Source organism: Urocampus carinirostris, chromosome 1, assembly GCF_059441175.1.
Source record: "Urocampus carinirostris isolate Australia breed hairy pipefish chromosome 1, RoL_Ucar_1.0, whole genome shotgun sequence".
Lineage (NCBI taxonomy): Eukaryota > Metazoa > Chordata > Actinopteri > Syngnathiformes > Syngnathidae > Urocampus > Urocampus carinirostris.
Genome location: NC_142349.1, coordinates 16,258,045 through 16,280,165, shown reverse-complemented (window position 1 = coordinate 16,280,165; position 22,121 = coordinate 16,258,045). Strand labels below are relative to the sequence as shown.

The following is a 22,121-nucleotide window of genomic DNA, read 5'->3' as shown; positions in this document are numbered from 1 at the left end:
ACACACACAAATAGCGGCCATTGATAAAAATGTTATCCGAACAGGAAAAATTGCATTTATTTCAATAGATTTCTTACACCTAAATTCCTATAGGAAGAGTGTTTAGTTCGAAGGAGGTCTACAAACTTATATAAAATTTAACTCTTGCTTTTATTATGCAAATCCACAAGAAAGGTGAAAATGAGCAATGTCTCTTGATCCAAATGTTAAAATCAAACACTTTACTCATAAAGGGATCATTGGTGTCTGTCTGCTGTTTTGTTCCTCACACTTTTGAGTGAAAAGCTATAAGGATTACCATCTAATACCAAAGTAATTGCATTTGACTGCCGAAAAAAACCTTCCTTACAAGTGAGGAGACGACAGCGTCTTTGTGGACAGTGCAGTTTTTATTGTTATCGATCCATTTAGGGATGATTTCTGAGGAACTTCCTATTCATTTGGATGCTTAAGGTGCCCTCCTCTCACCCCACAAGCATCAAGCCTCATTTTCATCTAAATAAGAATCGATCTGTCCTGCTGTGCGCCATCCTCCTTCACTCACAACTCTCACGGTCACAACCCCGCTCGTCTTTTCCTCTTCGCCTGTCCCTCTTCTCCTGTCAACCCCTTGAACACCAGCCCACTGAAAATGTCACCCGTGCTCTATTCGACATCATAAGCACTGCACACACATTGCAAGGAAGGAAAAATACAGTTCTTTGGGCTTTATCCTTCCAATGACTCAGGAACATTAATTAGAGTATGGTTGTAGGAGATAGGAGTGATAGCAAACAAAGCATTTGACTGACTGGTACAATGTCAAAGCTTCGTTCTGCATCAGTGACCCAGCCAAATGCAAGAGATGGGGGGTGAGTCACAGTGGGGGAGGGGCTTTCTCTTGAATGGTCAGGGGACACTGATGAAGTGAAATAGATGCGGCACCAAGCAAAAGAAAAAAAAAAAAAGAGTTAACAGGCCCAAGAAGGGGAAAGAAATGGCAATACAAACTGAGTGGGGTTTATCTTTTTTGTTTTATTCGTGTTTTTTTTTTTTTTACATCAATCATGCACTACACTTTACACCGTCAGTTTAATGCTTACGTGTAATTATATAAAATTAAATATGGAATACTTAAAGGGGATAAACTCGCCAGCAAAATAATTCATGGCTTGCTGTTGATGAATTCTTGTGCACAGCAGATCATAAAGTTGTAATGGTGTGCCTTTTTCTCGGGACTAGTACTTTTATTACAATCAAGCCTCTGAGGCTTCTTTTCATTTAGGAGATGGTGAGACGGCGTTTGTAAAGCCATGCCAGATAAACACTCTCCGCCTCCCCTTCTTAAAAAAAAAAAAAAAAAAAATGACTAATGTCTGCAGGAGAGTCACTGCCACCAGCTGGACACCTGCACAAATTACAACTAGTGATGTGTGGAAAAACAAGTTTCACATTTTTCTTTCACTCATCACAGCTAAAAAGGGACATTTTTCCTTTTTACACAAGTCATTCATTGCAATCCGCCTCCATTTAACGTGACTGTGTGCCATTGGATGGAAAAGGCGCTCTGAGTAGGCTGTGAATAATGTCTGTAGAATTATCTTGAAATCCTGCGTGCACCGCTGAAAGGAAAAAGAAACAATGCCATACGTTTAGTTCCTATGAACATGAAACTTAAGAATGCGAACAAGATGTAGACGATAAAGAATTACCCAATCGGCCACTTGTCTCTTTGACCACGAGCTTTGACATCTCCTTAACAGACTGAAGCTCTTGGGTACACAGAGTGTCCATCTGTGCATTTAAAACAACATTTGCAATCAGACTGCAGGAGACTAAATGTTGGATGATGCAATCAGACCAGCCATAAATTATTGAGTACGTCAAAACGGAAGCAGGTCTCTTGGTAGTTTCTATCAAAGGTATGTGTTTTTTTTTTTTTTTTTTTTTTTTTTTTTTAAATGAATGCATACAAACACTCTCTGGCCGCTAGTGGGCATTGTTGAGTTGTTATAGTGTGGTGAGTTGGTTCTGGTGTGACTGCATTTGCTTAACTGTTAAAATAATCCAGTTAACACATTCTGCGCCAAACATAAAAATATTTCCCCATTTGTTTATGAATAAATGCATACATGCCAACCTTTTGACATTCAAAAGGCAGTTTTAATGCGCAAAACACTGTCTCCAAAATATTAAAGAAACAACTTGTTTAAAACCAAAAGTGGCAAACTTTTACCAAAACAGAAATGTAATCCAGTTGTAAAAGTTTATTCACGCACAAGCATTTAAGTCTTGCTTCATAATAAAGCATCCGTGGACTCATCCGTGGACTAAAATACTAGTCTCGGGTCAAGATTTTTGTTGTTGTTAAAATAAAAAAAGTCGTTAGATTTTTTTTGTTACGAAAAGTGGTAGGCGTTTTTAAGGGGCGAAAAGTGCTATTGTTGGCAAGTATGTAAATGTGTTCTGTTTAGAAAAGATCCTTTGTCATCCGTGATTCTAATATGTAGGGTAGGTTACTAATGTAGACTGAATAATAAAATGTAATACTGAAAAAAAGAAGCTACAAATTTCGATTTGACATTCTTTTACTGACCCGACTCGCCTGAGAACAGGTCTGGATCCGGCCCCAGAGCCAAACTCACGTTGACATCCCGGATTTAGGGGGCAACGCGAAACGCGACAAAACGTGGGAAATAAATATCAAAGTACGTACGACAGCTGCAATGGTGCGCAGCGTGGACTCTAGTCTATTGACAAGTCCTAGGTAGTCTGGTTTACTCAAAATGAAATGATACTGCGAGGATTGGGCCATACACGCTTGGTCTAATGACACGGCCTCCTTTTGGTTCTCTGACAGATTTCTGCGACAGGCAAGAAAACATACAATTAGCACCAAAAGGAAAATGATGATCATTGCTTAGTTTTACACATTCACCTTTGCAATTCTTCTGCCTTTGTAAGGTGTTTCTGTAACAGTGCTTCCCAAGAGCGACTTTCAACTTGAAGCCTATAACAACAGCGGGTCATATAAGTAAACGTAGTGAAACCATCAGTCTTATTCCAGGTCTTATCAAGCAAACCTCTTGATAGTATTTTTGATGACTGTTACTTGTGGTCCAAGGCCCCCAGTCCTGAAAGCAAATTGTTGTGCGTTAAAACAAATCTGTTAAAAACATGCAGGTGGTGATAATGAGTTACCTTAGAGGCTCTTCAACATTTATAGCAACAGATTTGCACATCTTCATCAATTTCACCACTAAACCGAGGAAACGAAAATGAGATTAATGACGTAGCTTCCGCTTATCAGTATTTTTCGTGAAACACATAAAACAGGGTACCTTGTTTCTCAAAAGATTGCAATGAGGAATTTGGCACTGTTTGGAGCGAATGCTTCATTTTATCCAAAGCCAGCTGCACACAGGGAAAAAATGGTTTCAAGATTATATATACACGTTGTGTTTCTGTGTATTGCAACAGATATCACAAAATTAACAGATCACATAAAAAGAAAAAAGGCATGCTATGTAGGAGGCAAAGGCTTTTAAGACACCTGTTTCCAAAATACATTCGGACAGTTCTATCAATCATATGAACAAATGATCATGTCCTACATCTTTATAGATACTATATAAATTTTACAGTTACTGAGGGGTTTTCCTTTTCTCATCCTTACTCTCTAACATGTGTTAAACCTGAGACAAAAAGGAATTTTCTCATGAAAATATAAAAATGTGGATTCGTTGGAAAGAATAGAAAATCCAAAGCGAAAGCACAAGGGGGCGAAGAAGGGAAAAAATCCAGCGCAAGTGAGATGTGTCCTTTTTCGTGAGGGTAACCGTTAAAGAATTTGTGTTTGTGCCTTGGCATCAGGTAAAATCTACATTTTAGAACATTCTCTTGATAGCGTTAGCATGACCAACTTGGGCGCCGAGGTGCTTAACTTGTTTGGGTGTTTGGGCATTTGGGTTGGCCATGGTCCCCAATTTTTGCGTGTGTTTTTTTGCTACTTTTTGCCCTTTTAATTTTCTTTGTTTTTGTCTTGCTGTCGGTCACCCCTCTCGAGGGATATGACCAGGGTAGATAGATTGTTTTTTTTTGTCTTTGGGCTTACCTTTGTTGCAGCCTCCATCAGGATACTCAATCTTTCTTCTTGTGTCAGAGACATGCTGATGTTCTTGCACAAAGCTACATTCAAATTGAATAAATATAACATCAGATTGACCTCAATACACAGTTGAGGATTTTAATGAATGACGAATTCAACTCACTTCTTTTTGGATTTGGAAGAACAGGAAGGGAGCGCCTTGTCAAGTTGGCTATTCTCCATGATTTCCTTCGTGCAGTGGAGCTTTCAGGCAGACAAGATTCAGGTTGATCTGTGCTTTCCAAAACACCGTTTAGAATGTTTGTGTCTGGGTCATGTTCTCCTGTATCGAACATCTGTGTGCCTGATTGCAGAACTTCAACACGGGGCGATTTTTTGGGGGGGACACTGTCTGGAGAAATAGGAGAAGAACACCGCTTGGGTGGCTGTGTGATCTAAATTTGGGGGAAGAGAGAGAATGAAAAGCCTGTATTATTTGCAGTGTCCCATGAGGGGACAAGTTATGGTAGTATATTTGGTGGAGCAATGTCATTGAAAAATTCTAAGGGGGCTTTAAGTTTAACAGTTTTTACCAGTATATACTAGAATTCAATGTAACAAAAAGCAACAGATAGACTTACTGCATTGCTGTACATTACTTGGAATTTATTTTTCCAAGTGCTTTTGCGTATGATATCTGGGAAGGACGTTTGGGACACTCCAATCCTAAATTAGAAATGTAAACATTTGACTTTTTTGACTGAACATCGTACACGTTTTTTATGGCCAAATTCAAGCAATTTTTCAGGACTTTCAAATCCAATTATCAAATTTCTCCAGTGCCATTAGAAGAAAAATATGGTGTTAATCATGTACTTTGCAGATTTTCAAATGTATCTGCGGTTTACATACGTGATCTTTAATCTTGCGTGTGCATTTATCAAGACAAAGGATTTTTAGATCTTGAGTAAATAGAGAATGTACAATGGAACCTCGGTTCTCAACCATAATCCGTTCCAGAACCCTGTTCGAAAACCGATTTGGTTGATCACCGAAAATCGTTTTTCCCATTAAAAGTAATGTAAAATCGTTTTAATCCGTTCCAACACCCTGAATGTTTACCAAGAACGTAAACATGAAGCTAACCCAGGCTAATCGTACGTTCGCGTTATCGTAATCTTCCGTACGAAAGATTACGCTAAGATGAACGAGTAAAAATTTAAAAAAGGATTATGAATAGGATTTTTTACCTTTGTGGTGGACGGTGGGGAGATAAAAATCATCAAAAGTTTTTCAACCTCTTCCAAAACTTGCGGCAGTTGCTTGCTTATAGGGCTAACTTCCTTAGCCGCATCACTCGATTTCACAGCCTCCTTATTCTTTACTATCGTACTGATAGTAGATTTAGCCATGCTGAATTCACTAGCAAGATCAGAAATTCGTACACCTCTTTCATATTTAGCTATTATGTCTTTCTTAAAGGCAATAGTTGGACGAACAATTGTTTTTTTCACCTGTCCTGCTTGCACCGACCTTCTTCGGAGGCATAATTAGGGGCTAAAACACCCGTACGCCACTCAGCATCGCACCCTAGCGTACCGGCGTTCGAACTCCGATTTTTTTGACCGAACAGCGAAGCAAGAATTTCTTGAAATTTTTGGTCGAACACAGATCTGTACGAACTGAGAGGCGTTTGAAAACCGAGGTTACACTGTATTAGTAAATGAGGCAAATCTCTCACCAAATATGTTTTGGGTAGAAATTACCATAAAAAGTATCTTACATTTTCAGTTGCAAGTAGTTCTTCCCATTAAAATTTACCAACGAGAAATGCTACCTTCATTTTTTGCGAAGCCCATAATACATGACCATAATTGATGTGTAATCCTTGAACTAATACACAATAAATAGTGCTCCTTTAGGTTTAGCATGCACCTGTCCTCCTAGGTGAGACGTTTCATCGGACAATGCCATACAGACTAATGCCAGCTCCCTAATCATGAGGATAAAAGAAATGCAATTGCAAGGTGAAGCCAGGGAGCATAGTTGGTGTCGTTTTCAAGCATACTTTACCTGAAACATAGCAACAATTTCAAGCATTTGCAAGCACTTCACCTAAAATTTAAGCACTTTTCAGTCCTCGAAAAGACAACTTTAAAGGATTTTAAGCACCTGGATGACAAATCCTGTGGACTTTATACGATGTGCTATGCACAAAGGACAAGCGAGTATTCAGGCTGTTGACAAAAGTGCTGAGCCAACAAGTGACACACGAAAAGACGGTGTAAAATTAAAAATCAGTATGGAATTATAATAAGTAAAAAAACCTAAATGTAACGTGGAACAGGCCTTGTGTTTTTGTCATCGCCTTAAATCCATTTGAATATGAGCATGGATTGCAAGCGCAAATCACAATTGCAAATGTATCCAAATATTTTACTTGGGATTTAATAGCACGATAAATATTTCAGATGATTTAAATGGCCAGGGTTGCTTTTACCTGCATTATTGTTTACCCTAAAAGAGTGGAACTATTGATTTTTGAATGAATGAGCGAGTGAATTGTCTGTCTCTGTGTGCCCTGTGACTGAGCTGGCCCACTACCTGATGATAGCGGAGATGGGCCCCAGCACCCCCGCGACCCTACTGAGGTCAAGCAGTGCAGATAATGTATAGATGTTTAATTAGCTAAATGTAATGATGGCAAACAGTTCAGAGTTAGGGTCTATACATTTTTCAATGTCAAATTCAAGCACTTTTTAAGGAATTCCAAAGCAAATTTTTATTTCTTCAGTACCATTAAGAAGAAATTATGCATTTTGCAGAAACAGAACTATATCTGTGATTTACATATGTAATTTTTAATCTTACATGTGCATTTCTCAAGACATCATTTTGGATCTAGAGTAACTCGTGAATATATTTGTAAATCTGAACAACACTGTCCCTGTATAGGTATTGGGTAAAATGACAGTAATATGTAGCTTACATTTTCTGTAGCAGGAAGTTGTTCCCATTAAAATTTACCACTGGGGTCGCAACCTTGATTATTTGCATCCCCCTTAATAAATGTCTATAATTGATACATAATCGTTGCAGTAATACACATTTCATAGCACCCTTTTAAGGTGTGGCAAGCAGCTGTCCTCTTGAGCACCACCCATAAGGGGTGATGACACTTCACAGGACAAAGCCAAACAAACTAATGCCAGTTTTCGTTAATCACGTTGGGAGAAGACGATGTCAAAGAGAAGCCACCAGAGAGCAATGTTTGGGTAATTCTAAGCAGACTTGATGTGAATCATGACACCAATTTCAAGCCCTTACTAACACTTCACTAAAAAAACAACCACTTCACAGTCCTTAAAAAGACGCAATACAAAAATTCAAGTTTAGCATTTCAAGCACCTGTTCGAACACTGCAGAATGTACGTCGCCCATTCCCCAAAAAACTCCAGCACGGCCGTGGCTCTTGCGGCCATCAGTCGTTTCAAATAATAACTGTTGTACAAGCAAGCCTTTCTACAATATTCATCTGACCACCTTACGATGAAAGAATTCATTTTGGGAAACCTCGAAAAAAAATGTCACATTAATGTTAAACGTACCTCTGTAGTCGTTTGCACAGGGGCAACGGTCCCGCAACTGTAACAAGATCAAAATTGTATGCATGTTATAAAAAAACAAACTAAAACGTAACCAATCTCTTAAAAAGAAACCTTTCTTAGAATAAATCAAATTACCCAAGCCGTTCAAAGTCACTCAAATATAAAATCTACAGACTTTTATATGTTCGTCACTCAATTTAACTCCACTTGATCTGCGCCACTAAGAAGAAAACAAGAAGCAAAAGCAAACAAACCCAAGCTGGTCTGTTGATGAGGTATTTTCCGCCATCTTTTTTCAAACTGTTATTGACATGGCGCGCCCAACATGCTCCACCCTATTTTCCGTGGAATGGCATTCTGGGAAATGCAGTTCTTACGAATCTATTTGTACACGATTGTATATACGTACTGTAGTTATCATACGGGGCGCCAACAGGCTGTACTTGCCTAAGACACACCACAGGAAATGGTGCCCCCACGACCCTAGTGGTTAAGGGAAGCACCTACCCACACCGACTACTTACTATTGCATGCCTTAAATATTGTATCTTTATATTGTTTATCACCCCCCCTACATGATTAGAAGCATACGGTGTTTTATGGCCGACAAATAGTACATACTAAAGGGACAACGTGTATTATTTAGCGCCTACTAGTGGTATAAAAAAACACGTTTATTCCTAAAAAAACAACCAATATTTGTTTGAATAATAAGACAATTACAGAAAAAAACATGCATTTCAATAGTCGATAGTCACATGTCGATACATTTTTTTTATGTGACTTAAAGGAGGCTCATCTAGAAGGATCTGACATGATTGTCGACCAAGTTGCTGTGCCAGGTCAGAGAAAACAATCTTTTTTCTTTTTTTTTTTGATTTTTTTGCTAGTGACTCTTTCCACGCTCTTTTCTTTATTCCTTTTTAAAATGACTTGTCTCCTTTTTCCATTCCTCCCCCTTTACATTATTTTTGTATTTCTTTTTTTCTGTTTTTGTTCATTTCTCCTTTTTCTTCTTTTATATCTCTCTATTCCAGTTTCTTCTTTTCTCTTTTTTCTGTACTTTTCTATTTTCTTTCTTTTTTTCTATTTTATTTTCATTTTCCCTTTATTTTTTTATGTTCTTTTTCGATTCGTTTATTCTTTTTTTTCTTTGTGAAAGCAAGGCAAAAAGAAAAAATATTTTGGTCATTTGGAGTCTCCGTTAATGGTAATCTTTCGTGTGCTTTGTAGCACTCTTTTGGACACAACACGGCCTCATCTAGTGGCTAAATATTACACACTGTCACCTTAATGCAACGACAGTTTAAAACAACCATTGGTGTGTTTTAGGGTTGAAAAAGTAATTAAACAGGTAAAAAATATAGAAACTCTACATGATCACCAAATATGTGTAAATAACAGTGGTGGGCTGTGAGGTTCTGCAAGGCCTTCTCTGCTGGCCCAAAAATATCTGAATCATGTGATAGCAAATATATTTTGTCCATCAATACTATTAAATCATTTCAGTGCTTTTCCCTGGTTGCAGTGTTTCCAGATGTGTACTTTCATATTCAAAGGGACAGTGTGTAATATTTAGTGCCTCCCAGTGGTACAGAAAAACTTTAATTCAGTAAAAAACATTGATTTGAATATCAGGCATAAATTCATGAACTATCATACCAATGTTACTATTCATTGAAAATAGAGATTTGTTTTTCTATTACACTGTGGAATCCCCACTTACTAGTTGCTCGGTAGCCTAGATGGTAGGATAACATTCTCTAGTTTTGCGCGACAATACAGGTAATCTACGGCGAGGTTGTCGTCTGCCACCAGTGACCGAGACGATCCGGATTAGAGACAAAATAGGGAAAGCAAAATTGATCCAACAAAATAATATATTCATATTTGTATGCCATTTAAAAATTGTTGAACAGCGTCCACAATTTTGAAAATATTTAAAATGTACAAAATATGGGGGAAACGTATCAGTTGACAGGTCTAATATTGTATTATTTTGAGATGGGATTGACGATACTTAGGGATAATCAGCAATATTAAAAGAAAAACACAAAATACAATATTTCAGTCAATTTGTAATTAATCCAGAATTGTATCACAAAATATAAAGAACTTAATCAGGAGATTTAAATTTTTCGTGACAGTCCTGAATATAGATGGGTGGGTTTCGATGTTTGGTGCACGTTGTCAGGTCAAAGAATGCAGAAACTGCTGGCAGGGTGTCAATGGAATACAGTGGCTTGCGAAACTATTTGCCCCCCTCGAACTTTGTGACCTTTTGCCACATTTCAGACTTCAAACATAAAGATATAAAACTAATTTTCTGTAATTTCTACCATGATGCTGCCACCACCATGTTTGACTGTGGGGATGGTGTGTTGAGGGTGATGAGCTGTGCTGCTTTTACGCCAAACATAACGCCTTGCATTGTTGCCAAAAAGTTCGATTTTGGTCTCATCTGACCAGAGCACCTTCTTCCACATGTTTGGTGTGTCTCCCAGGTGGCTTGTGGCAAACTTTAAATGACACTTTTTGCGGATATCTTTAACAAATGGCTTCCTTCTTGCCACTCTTGCATAAAGGCCGGATTTGTGCAGTATACGACTGATTGTTATCAAATGGACAGATTCTCCCACCTCAACTGTAGACCTCTGCAGTTCATCCAGAGTGATCATGGGCCTCTTGGCTGCATCTCTGATCAGTTTTCTCCTTGTATGGGCTGGAGATTTAGGGGGAAGGCCCGATTTTGGTAAATTTGCAGTGGTCTGATACTCCTTCCATTTCAATATCATTGCTTGCACAGTGCTCTTTGGGCTGTTTAAAGCTTGGGAAATCTTTTTGTATCCAAATCCAGCTTTAAACTTCTCCACAAGAGTATCTCGGACCTGCCTGGCGTGTTCCTCGTTCTTCATGATGCTCTCTGCGCTTAAAACAGACCAATGAGACTAACACAGTGCAGGGACTTGATTTCACCGAGGTAAATTCCATTTATTATCGTTAGTCATTTAGATCAACATTGAATCATTCAGAGATCCTCACTGAACTTCTGGACAGAGTTTGCTGCACTGAAAGTAAAGTGGCTGAATTATTTTGCAAACCCACCTTTTCATTTCTTATGTGTTAAAAAAGTTTAAAACATCCAATAAAGTGTGTTGCCCTTCATGATTGTGTCCCACTTATTGTTGATGCTTCACAAGAAATTAGTTATATACCTTTATGTTTGAAGTCTGAAATGTGGCAAAAGGTCACAATGTGTAAGGGGACCAGATAGTTTCACAACCATTGTATGAAACAAACTGACAAAAAGCTGATTATTTGGAATACCTGCACAAGACAACTTAATTCCCAGAAGAGCAAAATTAATTTCACTGAGTGGGCTTCTGCACTATCCTGGAGAAACTAACATGCACACAGTGCAGTAACAGGAAAGACACCATCTGGAAATCCTTCACCGGGACTGAGTGGCCTCAAAAAGGATCATACTATCACCAGAGTGCAACACTTTAGAAACTTGTTATGGTAAATTCCAATACTGAGGACACCTGTGCCTTTTTGTTTTGTCTATAGGGTTGGTGAATCAATCCACTTCCCAGCACACATTTGCATAGAAGTGGATCTTTATTTGCTTTATCATAAGCACATCTGGTATGGCTTCTCTCTTAGTTGAGGCCAATGGAAGCTTCTAAATTAGTGCACATCAGCATATTAATAACTTGTGAAGGTGTTGCAATGCTTTTGTGATTTTATAAATCTTTCATTGACTTTTCAAATTAATTATAGACACTTCCTTTTCTCCCGTATAAGTTAAAAGTGGAACTATTGCCATTACTGTTGCTTTAGAACAACTAAGACAAGCTGATATTATCATTTGTACATTTCCATAGTGTCTCACCAGAGATGTTCATAACGGTCTGTGGTATGTGTGTGATTGAAGAAAAACAAACACTCGATGTAGCGAATCGGATGTCTTTTTTCATTTTTAATATACAAGTCCGTCAGAGACATTTTTCTCACGTTTTTACAAAATCAAGAATAATAATCAAAAATTCAAAACAGTTTTTGAATTCTCTTGGAGAATGTCCCTCTTGTGGTTGTGAGTATGTCACTCTGCTGCCACAGTCTCATACTCCTGTCAATACTGCTCTTCATGCCCTTGTGTTGGTTGTGATGGTAATCGAAGTAGTTTAGGGACCAGAAACAAATAATCAATTGTAGCTGATGAAAATACAAGAAGGAAATGACACTGGAAGGAGCAGGCTGTAGGAGTGTAGTGTGGAGCACTGTGAGTCGTGACCATCTTAATTATCTTCCCAAAATCTAACTCTTTAGGACATAAGTCTTCAAGAAGGCACCCTCAGTGTTCCTTTGCCGAGCAAGAACTGCAGTACACGGTCCACACATAGGGCAGCAAAAAAGTCCACTACCAGAACCTGGGCGATGATCATTTTGAACTGAAGGGGATAAAAAGAGACTATCATTAAAAACACTGGAAGAGTTCACTAAAATGTGTTCTAGTTCACCTCAGTAGGAATATCAACGAGGGCAAACTGTTCATTGAACTCCGGTGAAGAACCAGAAAGAAGTCCAACAATTGCTAGACCAGACAAAGCAATGCTCCAAAGTAATGGTTTGTTCTCACTGAGTGACTCCATGAAGGGGTGACCCTGTGCAGGAAAATAAAAAATGCATTCAATGTTGTTGAAAAAGCCAAACAAAAGCACAATTGTCCTTTCGTTTGTGATAGTTTGATCCTTGATCATTGTGTTCTGATCACAAAGTAGTTAGGTTATATTTTTTTACAGCAATCATACTACTGCATCCTTCGGCCGTGTTAAAAATGTCAGTGATGTGATGAGACAAATACCTTATAGTTGATGGCAAACGTGGCCATCTGCATTGCCATGGACATGATATACACAGTGCTGTTGATTAGACTGGGTTCAAATTCTTTGTACAGATCCACAAACTGATCTTCTCTGTAAGGTAACAGAAATGTGACATTTTACCAGCCAAATAAAAAAAACCCCACAATATTCCTGCCTTTCTACCTTGGCGGACTTCTGCTCTGCGCCTCTTTGTATAGAAAGACAAGGCTGCAGAAGTGGACTGCGAATTGCAGCAACACTGTCAACACAGTATAAAGATTGAAGATGTTCGGTAAGGGCCGCTCCCGGGACAATGTTTTCAGTGGCTGGGTAATCAAGAGAAGAGAGAAACCATGAGGCAAAAATAATAAGCAGTCACCAAACACTTTGTACTTTTTGATATCAATAGTCACCTTTGAGCGAGAGATGAAAAGGAAGCATCCTGCCAATAGGAGACCCTGCAGGGTTGCCTGAAAATCACTGAACTTGACCCCCTCCAAGTAGAGCACAGACTGGCTGTAGGCGAGCACGAGGGCATTGAGAGCGAGTATCTTAAACATCTGTAGTGTCGTTACTAAGGTGCAACGACCCTGCTTTATTACATGGCAGACTGGACAAAGACAAAAATATATTTTAGGTATGGAACCAGACACACTTTTGCTGTTAAATGAGTTACTCACTGCACTGAATGGAGGAAAGTTTGGAGGTGAAGGGGGCGGCAATGGAAGCGTCACCCAGTTTTACGATTTGAACCTGATCTTCTTCAAGTTCCCGCAAGACTTGACTTATTCTCTCCTGTAAAAGTAAAGTAAACTTGTACTTTACCCTCCAAATTCCATTAGTAACATGAAACCATCTTTTGGAAAAGAGGAAAAGGTAGAGAAATTAGGAAGATGTTGAAGGGCACCTTTTGTGCAGCAAGTTGTTCCTCTCTCTGGGCCATCATCCTTTGCCTGGCACCTCTGGAACTTGGCTTGCCACCTGTGTTGACGGAAAGGGAAGGTTTAGAGTCAACTGCAGGCGCTTCCTTCTCTTTTCCTCGTTTCTTTTTTTCAGGCATTCGCTCTGGAGCGTTTGCTAATAAAGCCACACCTGTGTAAAAAAACCCAGAAGAGAAATTAATTATAGTGAGACAAAGACAAAAAAATGTATCTTATCATTTGAAAATTTTACCTATGTGGGCATGTTTGAGAGCTCCGACATCATTTGTACCATCGCCACACATTAAGGTCACGTAACCCAGACTCTTGAGACTGGTGACAACAAATTCCTAAAACGCCACAAGTGGGTATATTCTCAGTTTGATACATGATCTTTGATCGACCTGCACTCTATTAGAAAGGTTACTATAACTTTGTCACAATCCTTGGTAATCCCAGCTCCAATTCCCATCTGTGGTTTTACCTTCTGTTTAGGGCTAACTCTCGCAAACACTCGTATGTGAGGCAAAAGGCTGTGCAGTAGTCGGGGGTCACAGCAGAGTCTTGCCAGCCCTTCCCCGGTTACACAAAGGTCGTACTGGTGAACAAAGGACGATACCGACTGAGGCACAAGCGAAACCTTCACAACTCCGTCGATAGACTCCCATTGCCATCCACCTGGGCAAAACACAGCACTATATAAGGTCATATAAACTAGTTTTGTTCCCCCTGAGTTGTGTACTATGTAGTCAATTACAAGCGAAACAGTTAGAGATAGCAGTAGCAGTGCTACGTTGATTCCGAAAGATGCCTTTTGGTATGAATTTTAAGCACTATCAATATTCCTTGAAGCTTTTTAATGGATGTTGTGGCTTTTGAGTGCATTTATCCTACCATGAACTGATTGCAATACAAGTGTTTGCTCCTTTTGGAGGAAGTGAAGTTCTCTAGCCACATGGCATGCTGTTAAGGGATTGTCCCCTGTTATCATCACTACCTGGGAGCACAAAAACCAGAATTATTGGTACTGGAAGAGAAGCAGTGAGGAGTTGTATGAACTTTGCACTGAATTGAATTAATCACATGATGAGAAGCTTCCTGGATCTCTCTGATGACAGCTTTACTGTCGTTCTTTAGCGGGCAGGACACCACCATAAAGCCAGCAAAGTTCAAATCACACTCCAAGGAGCTGCGGTTCATCTCCCGAACCTTTAAAACACACATTTCGAATTAGGTCAGGACAAACTTTATTATGGTCTACACTTTTTGAGCTAAAAGGGAACAAACCTGTTGATGACTTAGATGCCCCATCTCTTTGTACCCCAAAGCAAGTACTCTTGCCCCTTCGCGAGAGATTTCCTTGTGCACACTATCATAACTCGCAGGACGTTCTGAAAACTACAACCATAGTCACGTTACAAAAACATTACAAAAAACTTTGTAATGACATTGCCAAACATTTCAAATAGTACACATAATTACCATGGATTTGAGAGTCTCTGGAGCACCCTTAACAGTAGAGATGTAAGAAAGTTCAGTAGATCCTAGCTTTTCATAGGACGCAAGGACTGACATCCTCTTAAGCGCGCTGGCAAAGTGGAAGCGCTGATGGATCTTAAGGCCCTGTGTTTTGATGCTACGTGGGAAGACCTTTTCATCTGATAGAACAAATTAAGAGGGACATGGGTTCAGCAACTCGTGAACTACATCAAAATCATATTAGTACCAGAATTTAAATTTGTTATTTATTACATTTTAATATCTTGCACAGTGGTCTCTTGCTAATTTGAGATCTCACTTAAGTACAGTTATTTATAATTCCATAACTCCAGAATACTATACTCCTACATATGTAATAAATTTGAATCCAGTGTAGAACATACAAAAGTCTCACAAATCACTGTATTTACTATTTAACAGGCATGCAAATGCATCATCATACTTTCACTTTCAGTAATTAAACAAATTACAACCGTGAGTAACACATCATTTGCATCGTCACTAGTCTAATAACTTTTATCAAGGACAACGTTTGCAATGTCAAGTAAAAGTAAGACAGCAAGTCAAAACATACAAAATTAAAGGCAATCAAAGTCACCTTTTATCGTCTACATATAAGAAACATTTAAGAATAAGAACAGTATTTAACTGACTTTTAAAAGGGAGCCTTAAAAATGCTTAAAGATTCTAGGAACAAGACACAGAGCTGCAAACATTCTTGGTGGGCACTGTATTGGAAGTTAATGTTTATGGCATAGTAAATCTCAAAAATGGATTAGGAGCGAGCAGCAGCAAGTCAACTGCAGGAGAGAGAGTGGGAAAGGTGAGAGGAGAGAGAGTGGGAAAGGTGAGATGGCACAACATTCATTTGGACAGGTAACTTAAAATTAGTTTTACCTGGTTATATCAGTATCAGAAATTATTTTCCCCCCATTTTATTAACACTCCACTTATTGAAACATGAATATTTTGTTTGTTTGTTTGTTTGTACATGATTCAATTGTTTGTTTGTTTGTACATGATTCAAATTGAATCTTTTCTTCCGGCGCCGTCACGAATGGCAGCCACTCCAGCAGTTCCCGTGTTATTTTCGATTGTTCTCGATTGTTCTCAGCTCAGGGATGCTGCTGGAAATGTGAATTTCCCTTCGGGGATGAACAAAGTATCTATCTATCTATCTAGTCAACACAAATAACACGAACATTTCAGAAATTCGGCAAATGCAAGCATTTGACACGAGTCACCAGCGATAAGTGAAGAAACACCCTACTATATTACAACGGAAAACTAAATTTTAAAAAATAGCATTACCAAGACCCATAGAGTAAGTCATATACTTGACACCACACTGCCAGGTCTGCATCCATGCACCCTTTACCTTTCGTGAGTGTCCAATCAGCAGTAGTCAACATGGCCTTCTCTAGTGGATCTCCAACTAGCTGTCCATCATCCAGTGTGACCAGTGAGTGGCAGGTAGCCACGACCCGATGAGTCTCAACTGGGATATCCGATACAGGCATCACCTCTTTCCCCTCCCTAATCATTCAAATATAAATGCATTCACATACAACCATGAGTCGAAATTGTATATGAGCTCTTACACTGTGATAATAAAACGATCTACCTGAGGCCAGCTACTCCACGCACAACCAGACTGTCACTAGTCAGCGTTCCTGTTTTGTCAAAACAGCAAACCTCCACTTTTCCCGCGAACGGAATCCTGAAGGGTTCTGTACAGAACACATCTAAACGAGAAAAGACAGGAATGAGACAATGCAAGTGTAATAGGGACCGTGAATGCAAGCTGCCATACATAGTTTGGCCAGGGCAATGAGAGAAGTGTTAACAGCCAGAGAAAGCTCAATGGGGAGTTCTGGTGGGACCACTGAAGTGAGGATTAAGGTGCACTCAAGGAAGAGCTTGTAGCGGTTTCTGCTGAGGTCCTTGGTCCCTAAAGAAAGATATTATAACGCTTAGAGACTACAGATGCCAATCCGACAGAAAACACTATCCCGATTCTGCAAAGCTTACCTTCCACCCACACGTAGGAAGCGGCTGCAATGGCGAACACCAGTAGGAAGAGGATGAAGATAAATGTCTCCAGGTTGTTTGCCGTAACTCTCTTCACTCCAAAAAGGATAGTGCGCAGTAATTTACCCTGCATGCAAAAATATTTCTAGATTAACTTTATTTCCAAAGATAACTGACAAGTTGAAAGAAGAAACACACCTGAGAGGTGTAGAACCCTGTTCGCAGGACATAGGCCATACAACCGTTGTCGACAGCTGCAAATGCAGATGAAAAGATACACACAGACGACACATCAATAGAAAAAAAAAACCATTTGATTCGTTATGTCATCTGGAATAACAGTTCACTACATTTCATTTATTTCATTAACAACCAATGCAAAACATATTGGCTTACGTTTGAGTCCAGCACTGGCCTTTAAAGGGGGGCTATGCTGAACCACTTTGGTGCCCCCAGAGATGATGTGGAGCCGAGAGTCTGTTTGAAGGTCAAGGATTTGACTAGGGTCCAAGTCCTCCACTGGCTCCTGAAATTGGCCCAAAATGTCAGCAGTTATTGAAAGAACAATCAATCAAAAAAAGAACTTCCACTTTTGTTAAATCTATTGAGTCATTTGCAATCTGCACTTTCAAAATACAATTCACTTAAGATGACAAAACATATTTCTCCATTTCTGCCTTTAATTTTGTATGTTTGTATTTCTTCTTAAAATTATTTACATTCTCAACAGAAAACATAATTAAAATTGAAATCGACTTTATAGATGTTGGGGTAAAGACAAGCGACAGTGGATAAACGAGCAGCAGAGCAGTTATTTAGGAAACAGTGCACCTTGTCAAAAGACCAAGCGGCTGAATTTCGAAAGAGTGTTCGTAGCGGCAAAATATAAACACGCGACACTATTTTAAAAATGACAGGGAGAACCAACTAAACGTTCCTTTCCCTATTACCCTCTCTAAACAATAATTGGTCAGCAGTGCCCCAAAGTAGCGCACCAATCAGTGGTCAACAGTGAGGCACATGAGGTTTAAGTCCCCGGGTCGGGGATAAAAAACCTCAACAGAGAGGGTACCTAAGGTTGGGCTCCCAGGGACTAAAGACCGGTTACGATTTCATAATAAATAACCAAAAAAGGCCCGGTGAGGCAAGGCAGGCCAGAACCGTTTAGTGGAAACTGGGAAAATGACTTGCAAGTTGAGTAACAATCCAGTGACTAAAGACAAATAATGGCGTAACTTCTATTTTATTGACCTGGGTTTGTCCCCTATGCAGTCTGCATAAACACCTCTAGAAAATGGCTGGCTAGGTAATTGTGTGTCTTACTTTCATCTGAGGCACAGACTCTCCTGTTAGCATAGCCTCATCCACAATACAGCGACCGCGGAGTAGAAGCACGTCACATGGTACCAGATTGTCCTGCGGAGAACGCCCTAGCAACCAGAGAATTCCAAACTTACTGTACCCTTCTTTTTGAGTGAAGCGTAAAAATGATACAATGCTTACCAATCGAAACAAGGTCACCTGCGACCAGCTCGTCACTCGAGATAGGCCTCCACTTGCGATTTCTGTAAACCTGCCAGGAAAACAAGACATTTAACTGGAATATTTGAAGATATGTGGGTTTTAGCTCTGATTCCAACTTCACCTGGATCATGTAGGGCTTATTCCCCATGCGGCGGATCTCGGACATGTTGCGCATTTGCTGCTGGACAAGGGAAGCTTCGAACGCCACCAGCATGAAAAGCGTGAATACACTGTAGTACCAGTATTCGTCTAAGCACCACAGCCCCACACAAAACACCTGAAGGATTTACAAAATAAAACAAAAACACATACATCTGCTTTAAAATAAACTTGTGCAATAGTCATTAAATATTTAAAAGACCTTTCCAACATTTCCACAAACCTGAAAGACAAAAAAGGGGGCTGTAGCCCTCTCCCGAAATAGCTCCAGGAAATCGGGAACCATCATTTCTGCCCGATTGGTGCCGTATTGCTTTTCTGCTGCTCTGAGGTCCGCTTCCTCTTGGTAACCCCGCCACATTTGGAAGTGTCCTATAGAGTGATTGATGGGGAACGCGATGGGAAAGAAGCATTTCTTTTCTTTGTGGTCAAAAGTGTAGCGGATTTTTTGAAACTCAAACAACAGAATCTTGTCCCCATTTTCATCCTGTGGAAAAGGGAAAATATGATATCATATTTTTGGCTCTAACTAATATCCATTTTACTCAAACAAAGTAGAAAAACTAAGCCCCAAATAGACATCTGGTCAGAACTCACCACATCCCGTTGTAGAGCCACAAGTTCAGCAGAACCATTATTAGGGGTGGGTACAACTTTTGCCAGAGTAGCGTTATTTGGGTCCAATTCCTGAAGGTGACCAAGTTGATAAAAGCATAAAACACAAGGCACACAATTTAAAATGCAATACTGCCACATTACATTGGGTTTGTTTTTATTAGTACTTGTTTCTTATCTTTGCCCTTGTAAAAATAACAATGACAACAAATTGTTTAAAGCCATTTCATATCTGTTCGCAATTTTATAAAGCACATCAGCGCCATTTGAAAATGTATCAAGACGGCTCTTCAATTTTAACAGTTCTTGCAATTTTTATAAACCAGATATCTTCTTAAATCTAAGACCAGCAAGGATATCAAGTTATTTCATATAGGGTAGTTTCTTTATTGAGGTGTACCTTTTCATTTAACTGTGATGCGGAAAAGAAAACAGTAATGCGTAGCAGTAACTGCAACATGAGGCGGGAAAATCGAACAAGCTTTATAGAATATTTGTTACTATTGATTTGTTTGAAAACTAAAGTCACCTTGTCTCTTAGATGCTGCTTTTATTGAAAGAGATGTCATGTGCACTGAGATGGCAAAGTAAACTTTAGGAACAAAAACAAACAAAAAGGGTACAGATGTATTAAGGGGAGTGCGCTATGTGAGCAGGGATCCACCCACCCCTACCGCTCACCCAATCCAAGTGCTATGGGTGCATTGTTGGCGTGTTGATAGTTTTTTTGTGTGGGTTTTCATCATAAAGTGTCAACAGTGAACATGGATTATTTTATGAGCTTCCATATAAAAGCTTCATTGGGGATGTACAGCCATAAGAGGGTCTGTTGGTGTGACATCTTGAATGTAAAAAAAGTGATTTTGTTGTTGTTGACTTTGATCTGTAAAATAAAGTTGCTATCTTGCTGCTTGCACATATTTTGTCCTTAATTGAGATATTACTATCTAAAATCCACGACCTTTTTTTTGTCAATTGGCTGTTATAAACATACATGTATTCCGCCTCATGCCTCAAAAATGTGCACATTGGTCGGCTACTTCATACTTGTTTACAAACAAAGGAAGGGGTCTAATGTTAGTTATCTAGGGGAAATATGTAGGGAAAATAAGCGTCTGCTTCTCACTACCCATTTTCGAACATTTTATCTTAACATTATTTTTGTTGTTGAGTCATTGTTTTTGTCCCATTTTTATTTTCTAATGTTCGAAATAAAGTTTTCATTCATTCATTGATCTATATTGACCCACTATTTTTAAATAAAATGTTAATAAGCACGAGTGAACCAAACAGATGGATAACGCGTTAAGGGTCATTTGATTTTTCAATCATTTAAGCTCTCCGGGGATGAAAATGGGTTAGGGGTCTAAAAAGGTGAGAAAGGTGCAGAGGATATACCGTCTTTATTTGTGTACAATGTGCACCCCTATTTTTTCTTTTTTAATCTATTTTGGTTCACTTTTTTCAGCTCAGGCTAAGCATTGTAAGTGGGAAACGTTGTTGAATACATGCAGCCATGATTAAATTCATTTTTTGTCAAAGTAAACTATGAACACAATACCAACATAAAATTGAAAATGTATTTATTTATGTCTGATTGATCATTTATCACAAAAATTACAGAAAAGAGTTGTTTTGTGCTTTCTTGCGTTAATTTTTTATCTATTGTGACGACCTCCTGTTTTCTCAATCCCCTAGCATTTGTCTCTATGTACCGTGAATGAAAATTGTATGATGAGATAAAATTGAATGCCTTTTTCGTATTTCATCGGTACCACCGCAGGACTAGTGATTAGGATTCGGCACACTCACCATCACGACCTAGGTTCAATTCCTGCGCATCCGATGTTTTGTCATTGTGGTCAGCAATATTTTCGATTGCTCAATCATCGCACAATACAGTCAGATACTACCGTAAAAATATTGAGCATAACGTGTTTTTTTTAGGGAAAATAAGTGTGTTATACAAGAAAAATACTGCGCTTCCGCCAGCACCAGACTGCACTGATTTTAATTCAACCACTCGGCCTCAAACACCCGATTCACTCTGAGTGAGATCTCACAACCTCCATCACCCCTTCTAAAAAATCTCCTCGGTTCTACACATCTCACGTAGGTCACCCTTTTGGAACTTCAAAACAGAAATTCTCCTCCAAAAGGTAAGGGATTTTCATGCCTTCCATTCTCGATGATGCTGACCGTGAACATGTCAAAGGAACATCATCATTTTGGGGGTGTTTTATTGTGTTTACCTTGGAACAAGTCAGCCAACAGTGGGCGTGCACGGACCAATAACCCGACAGCGCCGTAAGGACGTGCACAATCACGATGGCAGCGAGAGTCAGGAAGCCAGCTTCTGGATACTCCGAGGCACCGTACACCCCCAGCCACACGTACAGCCAGGCAGGGTAAAAAACCGTCAAGAACGGCAGGACAGTGCCGTGAAAGAGCCGTGACCTTCGTCTGTAAAGCGTCACTGAGCTCACCAGCTCGTCCCCGGTACCATTGTCATGCCGGTTGTGGTTCTCGGAGGGCGCCGATAGTAGCTTGTCTGGTGTACCAACGCTGTCCGTGGTCATTCTGTCCTCTTTGAACACGTCGTTCATTTTATTTTTTTCACACTTCGGAGACCCTCTTGTTACCCACCTTTGCTCCGCCGTGTAAATGCCGTTAAAACGCAAGTATACACGCGGAATGGTCCTCAATCCTTTTACCCAAAAGCGACAAGTTTTACTGTGGGCTCTCTTCATCAGCTGTCACTTCCGCATACGTCAGCGCTCAAGATGCGCACGCACGCCTCGAGTTCACGCAACACTCGATACTGCAGACA

General features: G+C 39.6%; 2 protein-coding genes across 2 annotated transcripts; both read right to left on the bottom strand.

The window, feature by feature from the left end:
* Positions 1-994: 994 nt before the first annotated feature.
* dsn1 (DSN1 component of MIS12 kinetochore complex) lies at positions 995-8,038 on the bottom strand. Its single transcript, XM_088353650.1, is given in 12 exon segments — positions 995-1,531; positions 1,534-1,601; positions 1,692-1,773; positions 2,696-2,843; positions 2,918-2,989; positions 3,063-3,113; positions 3,181-3,238; positions 3,321-3,393; positions 4,094-4,167; positions 4,251-4,521; positions 7,675-7,711; positions 7,929-8,038. Coding segments are annotated over 12 exon segments (1,011 nt in total). The 5' UTR covers positions 7,964-8,038; the 3' UTR covers positions 995-1,489.
* A 3,591-nt stretch (positions 8,039-11,629) lies between these two features.
* atp13a1 (ATPase 13A1) lies at positions 11,630-22,078 on the bottom strand. Its single transcript, XM_088328628.1, has 25 exons — positions 21,544-22,078; positions 19,274-19,363; positions 18,900-19,163; positions 18,639-18,794; positions 18,497-18,566; positions 18,317-18,423; positions 17,390-17,519; positions 17,192-17,247; positions 16,994-17,120; positions 16,776-16,913; positions 16,587-16,707; positions 16,341-16,498; positions 14,945-15,120; positions 14,750-14,860; positions 14,546-14,671; positions 14,357-14,459; positions 13,947-14,140; positions 13,716-13,812; positions 13,450-13,634; positions 13,223-13,337; positions 12,956-13,152; positions 12,726-12,868; positions 12,542-12,653; positions 12,198-12,341; positions 11,630-12,128 (listed from the first exon to the last, which is right to left on the bottom strand). Exons 1-25 carry the CDS (start codon positions 22,039-22,041, stop codon positions 12,018-12,020), a joined length of 3,729 nt encoding a protein of 1,242 aa, XP_088184754.1. The 5' UTR covers positions 22,042-22,078; the 3' UTR covers positions 11,630-12,017.
* Positions 22,079-22,121: the final 43 nt, after the last annotated feature.